Source organism: Phoenix dactylifera, chromosome 8, assembly GCF_009389715.1.
Source record: "Phoenix dactylifera cultivar Barhee BC4 chromosome 8, palm_55x_up_171113_PBpolish2nd_filt_p, whole genome shotgun sequence".
Lineage (NCBI taxonomy): Eukaryota > Viridiplantae > Streptophyta > Magnoliopsida > Arecales > Arecaceae > Phoenix > Phoenix dactylifera.
Window position 1 is genome coordinate 30,890,719 of NC_052399.1, and position 10,344 is coordinate 30,901,062.

At 37.8% G+C, this 10,344-nt stretch overlaps 1 protein-coding gene across 2 annotated transcripts; it reads right to left on the bottom strand.

Annotated features, from left to right (window-relative positions):
• Positions 1 to 2,973: 2,973 nt before the first annotated feature.
• LOC103707629 lies at positions 2,974 to 10,104 on the bottom strand. Of its 2 annotated transcripts, XM_008792202.4 has the most exons (5): positions 9,953 to 10,094; positions 8,783 to 8,838; positions 6,590 to 6,840; positions 4,445 to 4,692; positions 2,974 to 3,613 (listed from the first exon to the last, which is right to left on the bottom strand). In XM_008792202.4, the coding sequence occupies exons 3-5, from the start codon at positions 6,831 to 6,833 to the stop codon at positions 3,257 to 3,259; spliced, it is 849 nt and encodes a 282-aa protein (XP_008790424.1). In that variant the 5' UTR covers positions 6,834 to 6,840; positions 8,783 to 8,838; positions 9,953 to 10,094; the 3' UTR covers positions 2,974 to 3,256. The 2 variants fall into 2 exon arrangements, with proteins under 2 accessions (XP_008790424.1, XP_008790415.1); XM_008792193.4 differs by lacking the exon at positions 8,783 to 8,838 and having other exon boundaries at positions 9,953 to 10,104.
• Positions 10,105 to 10,344: the final 240 nt, after the last annotated feature.

Here is a 10,344-nt window from a genome sequence, read left to right on the forward strand (position 1 = left end):
CATAGAAGTAGTTGATATTCAATTTAAAGAGTCCACACATGTGCTTGGGTATTATGACAACCATTGCTGCTAGGATCCGAATTGAAAGTATTGAGGTTGGTAGGTGATCGAGGTGCAAAGATGAGGTTTGTTCCACTCCAAGCTGGAGAGTTAGGGCTGATGAGTGGAGCACTAGTAATGACTTTGACTGAACTTCAGAGATCTTGGACCGACCTAAAAAAGGAAGTCAAGTCGGTTAAATTCTAGGAAAACAACGGAAGAGAGAAAGACAGAGTTTCTATAGGGAGTATAAAATTAAGAATGACCTACCTGAGAATTCCCCGGTTCCTCCTTTATATAAGATAGGGTCGGCATCCATTACCGAGTCTCACGAAACATGTGATAACAGCAGAATAATGGTTCCCACATTTACGCATGTGGTGACAATCGCTCTAATTGTGCAATAATAGCCGAGTTGGCGTAACCGCTGCCGAGATCGTAGCCACGTTCTTAATAGGCATTATCTGCTCTCAAACAGTCTTCAATGAGACACGTGGCTTTTCCTCATTACTTGATCAAACTAGAATGGCACATCAGCTATCACTCAGATAAAATATTTCGGACAATACCGAGGTTAGACACTTTGGTTTATGCCGAGGTATGATATCACTTTCCTCTCACTTCCGAGCCCGAGGTTATTTTCTGCTCGGGCGAAAGAAGTAATACCATTAACCTAACCAAGGTCATATTTGGATGCTTCTAGAGCCATGCAGAAGGTTCCAAAAGCGATATTTATTGTGGAGTGGCGTCAATTTAGTTCTCCGAAGCAACATCTTTTTGGCTTGATTTTCTAGACAGTGATGGGATATTTCGAAAGAATTTAAAATGGTGATCCAAGTGAGTTGATAACAACATGTCCCGAGCTGACACCTGGCACTATCAACTCAGGTAGCTATAAGGTTGCACTAATCAAGGCCGTTCACATGCATATAAAAGGCATTTATCTCTCCCTCTTGTTTCATTTTTATTTTGCCTAAGATTTGCTACGATGCTACTCTGTCCTCATCCACGGCAAGTCTTCATCTCCTCCGGTGTTTTCAACAAGTCTTGGTCCGGCATAGTGCTCCATTTTCAGTTGCACCAGTATTTTCCTGCAACTCTGATAAGCCCCGCTTTTGGTAGTGCCATGACTGCTTGAAGTACCCATCTTTTCTGTCTTCTTCAAATTCCATTGATTAGGTATTCTCTTTCTTCTTCTTATTTCTTCTTTCTTCTCCTTCTTTATTTTTCCTTCTCTTCCTTCATTTTCCTTTTCTTTCCTCTTTCTTTTTTCACCAAGAGTGAGGTTGAAGCTTTTGGTGACAGTTGGTCGATGAATGGAGCATTGGTGGCAACTCTGACTGTGAACTTCCATAATCCTAGACCGAATTGAAAATGAAGTCCTCTTGCTGAAGTTTTTCCAATGAGAGATCCTTCGATGCCCGGGTCTATCAAATTCTAGAAAAATAGTATAAGCAAGAGAGAGTTTTTGGAGAGAGTGATAGTTGAGCGAAGAATGACCAACCTGAGAGTCCTTCAATCCTCTCTTTTTAAAGGATAGGGCCGCGTTTATTACTGAGTCTAAAAGAATGTGCAATAACTGCAAAATAATTTCTCATATATAGGCACATAGCGACAACCGCTTTAATTGTACAATAATGGCCGAGCTGGTGTAAACCGTTGTCGAGACCGTAACTACATTCTTAATAGGCATTAACTGTTCTTGGACAGTCTTCAACAAGACGTGGCTTTTTCTGTCGGACTAGGATGGTACTTCAGCTATCACTGAAGTAAACACTTCGAATAATACCAAGTTCAGACACTTTGATTTATGTTAAAGTCAAACTGACAAATATACACCACATCAATAACAAAATATCATAGCTGAAAATATAAATCATAATAACCCGGATTACTATATAAACGAGAGGAAATTTTTTTATTACCAGAAAGGAGATACTATATTTTTATAATAAAAGTACACATTGTAGACAGGTTTTATAAATTCATTGCAATGTTGATGATGTCAAAAGTAAGCCAGTCAGGAAAAAGATAAGGCTGGCAAAATGTAAATGTAGAAATTCCGTCTGCTTGTTGAAGAGACGGTGTGCTATATTTATTCATTTATTATTGAATATTTTTATGGTCTTTGCCATCCATCTCTTTTCAAACAGCTATGGCATTAGTTCATTTTACTCCAGCTTGCTGTGAAGAGAAAATAATAATAAATCATTCCAGAGACGGTTGAGGACAAATTTACATAAAATCAGACCGAGCGCTGGTATATGGTAAATGGAGTTGGAACTCTGAAGTGCATGCCTCCAAACCTGCATAACAAATGCTGGCAATTAATCCCCAGGAAGCCGCGTTCAGTTGGCCACAAACCAACTTCCAGGCCTAATAAAACCTAAGTCCAAACTCTAGTATTCTGTCGAGCCTGGAATCAAAATCCTTTGGTCACTATGAAACCAGAGCTAGATTTTCAACAATCCTACGTCAGTTTGCTCCAAACAAAATCATCTCAAATCAGTTCCAAAAAAATTATGATAAGCTTCATTCTTATCCACATTAAGTTTCCTTCTTTCTTGTCCTAAGGCAATCGGTGCTGACAGAAGACGTGGATCTTTTGCAGCCACACAATTTTGCAGCAGGAATACGATCCTATATAAATGCAATCTATGAACACGAAATATCATGAGCCATTAGAAGCATATAAAATGCCCAGATAACAAATGAGATATGTAAGTACCAATGAACGAAACAAATAATTCTCAACGCTGAAGAAAGAGTATGCAAGTTCTTTCTAATGCTTGTGCAGAGACAAATGTATCGAACAGCAAAACCAGGCAAAGGTAGCAGGCAAATTGAAACTCCATCTCTCGAAATATATAAGGATTCTTTTCTTATCTATAATTAGCATCTATATCTAAATTAAAACCTGAAACAAACTGCCCATTAGGCTAATCAAATGAAGATAATGCAATTACGGGTTGGAAGTCTAACACAATTCATCAGCGAACAAACCATGAGAAATGAGGTCCCAAAGACTCCTTAGTAAGCTGCACCACAGCCCATCTCACATGGACACAAGCATGGTATCAATGACACCTGGTAGCTTAGTACAGGGACTTTTAATGGGTAAACAACACTAGTGGAATAGAAAAAGGACACAGCATTAATATACCAGTGAACTAAAAACAAAGGCTCAAAAGATAGCTCTAATTCCTGCAACTTTTCCTCAAAAATGGCGACCACCCATATTGTAAGCACGGCCACCAGGATACTGACCACGAGGTTCAAAACCATGACCCCTAGCACTTTCCATAAATTCAGACCGCTCCCCATAGGGGTCAAAGTGACTTGCAGCATAGGCTCGATGTGCATCTCCATATGCACTGGCAGCTGCAGCAGCTGAACCATAGCCGTAACCCTCGCTGGGTCCAGCGCTGTTCTGATAGCTCTTCATATTAGCCTGTTGGTATTGCTGATGGCGAGCCTGTGATTCCTTGCGAAGGAACTCCTCTCGGTGGGTAGCTTGACGAGCTCGGACAGCCAGTAGTTTCTCCTGATACTGTGCATTGATCTCGCTCAGCCTCTGGTAAGACACAGGAATAATAACCATTAGCATCTTCCATGCAAAAAATTAAGGGGGGAAACCAAGAAACTAATAAAAATAGCAACTAAAAGAAAAAATTCACATAATTAATAAACCCTAGCAAGAAGACAGCTGATGGAAATGGAACACAGAGTCATAAGCCCACAGAAATGTAATACATGCACAAACAGAAATGAAAGTCTTCAACCATTTCCTTCAATTCCTCCCGGAAAAGAAGCACACGATTGATTAAAGATAAACTAGGGACCATAGAATAAAAAGAGCACCAAATTTGTCTTCTCAGCTACTGGTGAGGCAGCTTCTGAGACCAACGTACCAACACAATTTATTCAAACGATTGATTTTGTAAAGTTCATTGCTCAACTTTCAAGACATGCTCGACAACATCCACACAGCTTTAATGAACCTAACCAGCAATTTGATTTTGATGTTAAAAAAATACTTAGAAAGAAGTATCTACCAGGAGTGTTTTAGCATTACTTAATCCTAAAAATACATTGATATACACAATACCCCTCCACCACTTACGTACATTCAACCAAGTTTCTGAAGTAAACTATGTGTTAGACAATAACCACCATGCTCAAGTTCCAAATCCATGCAATTAAAATTACAGTATTTAGTCGAAGGACCATGCTGCTAAGATAGCATATACTAAGAAATAAAAGCTTGTGCCTTTCATACAAAAAGATCTGTTTCCAACATACAGATTTTGCCTTTTCCATTTTTATATAACTTGGAAAAAATAACTGTGGACCATATTCAGTCAATTAAGACAATTTATTTAAATGAAACTATACTTCAACTTACCTCCCTGTGCCTAGCATTTTCTGCATCTTCTGCGTCCTGATGTTCCTTGGTTAATTTCATTATATCATGAAGAAATTTCTGCTCTAGACCTTCAAATGTCTGTGGAAGAGTGTTATCCTCATATACAGTTTCCATCTCTTCTTGACGAGCTTGAGCTCTCAGGTCTCTATTGGCTTGTTTTTCCAGTCCTATTTTTGAATCAGACCTTTGACCCTCATATAAAGATCGTGAAGCATCACTTCCTTGACCTATATTCAGACAATTCATGTCTCTAAGTACAAAGGCAATAAACAAGCAAAAATAAGAGATAACACCGCAATTGGATGGGCAGACACATGAACAATATCTGCATACATGTAAAAATTTAACAATGAGATGGACTTGCAGAACACTTGCATGATACATATATACATTTGGAATTCGTGGTTTATAGCTTATGAAGCATTACTGAGACAACATTTGAACTACACTTTAAAAGGAAAATATTACAGTTGATATTTACACAAAGTGGAAAGACAAGTTGTTTTGTGGTATTAGTATAAGGGCTAATGGTATGGGAAAATCCTTTAGATAAAACAACTGCACTTGCAAAGGATTATATTACAGTTGATATTTATAGAAAGCGGAAAGTCAAGTTTTCTGGCATTAGTATAAGAAAGGCTAGTGGTATGATGGAAAATCCTATACGTAAAACAACTAAAAGAGATTCAGGAAAGAAGAAAAGTTAATTCGAAATTGCATGCTGCAATGATAGGGTCCAACTCACCTTTCTAAGAATAAGGTTTTCTTCGTGGATATGATCATAAACATAACCAACTAGCTCTATTCCATCATTTTCATGTTGGCTTCACGGGATCCTTCATTGCAGTTCATTTTTATCATGGGCTACATATTTTATCAAAGCAAAATTCTCCAAAGTCTTTCTTACAACCACTATGTGGGTTTCCCAATGGGATCCTTAATTGCAGTTCATTCTTATCATGTGCTACATATTTTATCAAAGCAAAATTCTGCAAAGCCTTTCTTACAAATGCCATGCACGTTTCTTAAGGCACCTAATTCTTCTGACACAAATTGAAGATACAATATGAATAAATTGTCACTTATACAAGTCCGCTCATACAAATGAAGTACATTGTCTCAAAGCAGATGTCCTTTAGTCATGAATGCCACTCTTCCCAGAACTTATCAAATATTACAATATAGTTTGTAAACAAGAGTTATATTTGATCCTTTCCACTATGCTTACAGCATACAACTATTTTAAGGTACATTATTCTCCATATCAAGACTTTATGAAGCTTCAGTCATAACAAGGAAATACAAAATAGAATAAAACAAAGAAAAAGGCACATTGGAAAAAATATTTGCAGGTGCAACTTGATACATTTTGTCCAGACCTCCCACCAAGTGGCAGACAGCTTTAAGTTCCACTGGCAATGGACCCTACATGGTGTAATATATCCTCATTTGAAGATAGATATTTGATTTGATTTGGACATCATCATGATCACACTGTGGGTACCCGACCTACCATTCCAAAACCTGGGCTGTTCAACAGATGGATCAAATTCTAGAATAACCATGGACCAGAAATCGATCTGAACAAATAATCCTCACCCATCAACTACTGAACTATTTTGCAGAATGACACTTAACATTTTCAGATACTTAGAAATGTTCATAAATCAACCACACGGAATAACTGCTAATCCAGAAGACGAATTTGATTTTGGAAACAGACGGATCAAGTTCTAGAATGACCATGGCCCAAAATCAATCTGAACAAATGATCCAAACCAACCAACTACTCAACTATTTTGCAGAATGACACTTTAACATTCTGAGATACTAGAAATGTTCATAAAATGATAGTCAACCACATGAAGCAACTGCTAATTCAGAAAAGGAATTTGATTTGACTGACTCATAACCTTATATGGTGCAATCAGCAGATCAGTTATTACTTTAAAGACACTAATGACTAAAACTTAACTCCAAAAAAAATCTAGTAGCTCAGAAAGGACCAAAAAATATATAAAACTGGCACTGCTCATTAGATCGAACTTGACTGCTGATGGAAGTAAAATAATCAATGAAGTAAATTGTGTAATTAATTGAATTACCACAACAAAGCTAACTTGCCTTCTTTGTACATATGAGATGAGGGTTGATTTGAACCCTTAGGCCCATCTCCATCCCACTGCCACTGTCTCTCTGCTTTTGAAGACATATACTGTGGTTCTTCCTCAGTCCGCAAAGAATCTGCCGTTCCTGGAAAATGGTTCATCCCTGAGCTCTGCTGCAATCTCTGAACTGATAATTGCTGCATCTGAGCAGCCACCATAGGATTAATGCCAGGATCAGCATACTGTCCCTGTCGCCTCATTTTGTAACTGCAGAAAGAAGACTATCTATTTAACATTTAAAAGCCGGAAGAAAAGAAACCTCAATTTACTTCAAGAAATTTTCAGATAGGGAAAAGGATCATCTAGAAGAAATATCTACTACAATCATTCAAGTTCCACAAGAAAGAAAAATAAATGAACAGGGGAAAGGATGTGGTTTAGAGATTATTAACAATGAATAAAGGAACTCTTTAGTAACAATACATAAATTTCAGCCTCGTCAGAAACCTCTCACACAACAATGACCTAGAGCCATTGCAGCCTTGAGATTCTGAGACTGGCTCTGATTGGATTGTTAGAAAAATAAAAGGAAAGAGATGAATGATAATAAGTAACATTCGCATATTAAATGCCAGCAAGTGAGATCTTACAAAAGAATAACCATTAACCATAAATAGCAGATTGTATACATATGCTTCAGAACCATGAAATAGTATACCTCCCTATGTCTTTAACAATTCTATGTCCGATACAAATGCACATATACAGTACTTAAAGAACACTATGATGCAACTCTATGTTTATTAGACATGAGCACCCTTATGCCAAGAGAATAGCGTCATGCAATCCTAAAGCATACACCGAACAAGCCACTAATTTGGCACTACTTGTTAAACTAAATACATGCTCAATGAGATCATTGTACCTGTTAAAACATTCATCTACACCTCACATATTCAAGATTCACTTGGACTGCCAAATAGAATCTTTAATAAGGCCCCATTCAATATAGCTTTTTGATGGCCGAAAAGCACTTCAAGAAGGGAAAGACAGAAGTAAAGGGTATGATCTCTTCAAATGGACTCAAGAGGAGGGAAAGATGAGAAGACAATGAGTTTTATCTCCATAATAACTGTGATCTGAAATTACAGCAATAGGACTCCCTTCCAAATCCTAGATAATATCCAGAACAAATCAATGGTCGCTAGACATTTTATGACATTGAACAGCTATGTTTACATGCTGTAAAGGAAAAGAAGTAAGGTTGGATATAAAAGAAGTTAAAGACACACCAAACCTTCTGTATTGTGTACTTTCTTTAGTTTTTCCTTTCTGAACTTTTCTTATTTATTTTCTTTATTTTCCTTCTACCTCTACTAAGATTCCTCCACCCCTTCTCATATCTACTAGCCATGGGATAGAGTTGACTTGTGTGCACCCATGGAGTTCTTCATAGACCAAAAGATGCCATATAAGCAGCAGCCTGTCCAGTAGTGATGCGGATATGAAGCTTGCAATTGTGGAGTAAAAAGAACAAATAAATCAAATAAAGGACAAATATCTAATTTCAGCCATACATCAGCTGATTTCTTAAAACCGACTAGGACACTTTTAGAGCTATGCTTGGTTATTTGGATATCGAATTTGGCCTTGTCCTGATTGCATACTCCTCAGCATTAACTGCCTTACAAGTAGGCATTTTAAGGTCCAAAAGATGACTTGATTAGACCCTATCATCTAAAAGTTTTCAAACTGGATCTTACATGCTTTTCAGTTTTCGATTGGTTGACCCCTTTTTGTGTTTGCTTATGTGTGAGTAGGTAAAGGTCAACTTGCTCTTAAATTATCTGTATTAAACTTGCCAATTTTGACAAGAGACCAGACAACTAATGACTTGTAACTTCAGGTCAGATAATTGATGAGGCACATATAGATGCATTGAATTTTATGAGACCTGTTTGCGCACTTGACGCAAATTTTGCATCACTAAAAACCTGAATTGCTTGAGATACAATATGTTTCTTTTGTTTCCGCAATGTCATATTTTGTATTTTCCCTTTTAAAATAAGAAAACTTGGAGACAAACTATTATAAAGATGCCCAGGTGAAACAATATTTTCTTTTTGACCAAAAGTTGAACATGTAAAGGAGAGAGCAAAAGGATGACAAAGACGGCAATCTCCAAACTTCTTATATTATAACTAAATACCTAGATCTTATGGTTATGATGCTCACTGATCAACGAAGCTTTCCTTTGGATGTTAACTGCAACAAGAATACAGCGAATCACTATACCACATAAGGAACTTATTCAAGTCTGCTAAATGGTCGCTAGACATTTTATGACATTGAACAGCTATGTTTACATGCTGTAAAGGAAAACAAGTAAGGTTGGATATAAAAGAAGTTAAAGACACACCAAACCTTCTGCTAAATACTGATAATTTTACTATTGCAGATTTTCAGTAAGATAAAACTAGGATCGCATCATTACAACAGATAATTTTCATGTCAACTCAATGGATTCGCAATTATCCTAATAGGAGAGCAAAGGCATTAAAACAGAAATCAAAATATATAATACAAGACCGAAAAAGAAGATTTTTGCTAGAGCTTAACAAGAGTGCATTCATAAAGTTCATAACAAGAGTGCATTCATAAAGTTCATATTAGATAAAAGCTCTGATAGGTAATATTAATCTGTATACAATGTCAACCCAGATGGCTTCAGCTACAGTAATGTTATTCAGATACACACACACATAGATAAAGAACACAAGTTAAATATAACTCAGTACTCTCCCATTCATCTAAAATCAATACAACACTCCTGAGAACCTGAACACATATCCAAACCAACTACTTGGGGCAAAAAAAAAAAAAATCTAACCTGTAACCATTAAAGATTAAACATGACAAGAAGTACCTTAGAAGTGAACCCTGCTTGTATGCAACAGGTGAATCAACGAGATCAAAATCTGCCTTAGAGTTTGCACCAACATTCTGATGTCATGGACAAAAATACCAACATGGTACTATAAACGTCATGGTTCCACCATGAATTATCTTCCCAATGCATAATTGACGTCAGTAATTTCCCAATCATCAGCTCGCTCATATTCGATCGCGATCGAAACTATATATGATTGCCTACCAACCGGATGATTCCACCCAGGGGATCACCCGACGGCACTTGCTCGGGAGAGAATTCGACCCAAGGAACCCTAGCTCGCGCTGCGATACCAGGGAGATCCGAGGAGGCTCCAGATCGATTCCCCGACCGCAGATTATGGAGTCGAGAGAGAGAGAGAGATAGAGAGGCGAGCGAAACCCTAACCCTAGAGTCGGAGAGAATCATCGAGAGAGAGATAGAGCTCACCTCGCTTTCCTTCGCCCTGCCTGGGCTGGCCTCGGAGTTGATCCCTTCTGAGCGGGCCTTTTTCCCTCTCGTTCCCTAATCTTTTTCTTTTTTTTCTTTTAAAATCTTCCGTGGGCGAAAAAAAAAGAAAAAAAAGAAAGAGAGAGAAAGAACAAACGAAACCTTCTTCTGGAGTCGCGAGCGAAAAACAGACAAATGGGCAAACTTGATTGGGGATGGCCATGGGTCCCGCGGGACGCATTCGAACCGGGTCTGAAAGAGAACATTATTCTATACAGACCCGTTTTTAGATCGCATATCAACTGAAGCTTTTGCTTGTGCTAATCATGAGGTGTAGTAGAAACATGTTAAATCCCAACTACTATGCGGGCAGCTGTGATAGATATTTCAGC

What these genes read in the sequence shown, in the direction of transcription:
- LOC103707629 (XM_008792193.4), bottom strand. Translation starts at nt 6,833, where the DNA reads ATGAGGCGACAGGGACAGTATGCTGATCCTGGCATTAATCCTATGGTG. An exon ending in ATCTCATATGTACAAAGAAG is followed by an intron (nt 4,693 to 6,589) that starts GCAAGTTAGCTT and finishes GTCTGAATATAG; the next exon opens with GTCAAGGAAGTGATGCTTCA. An exon ending in AAAATGCTAGGCACAGGGAG is followed by an intron (nt 3,614 to 4,444) that starts GTAAGTTGAAGT and finishes GTGTCTTACCAG; the next exon opens with AGGCTGAGCGAGATCAATGC.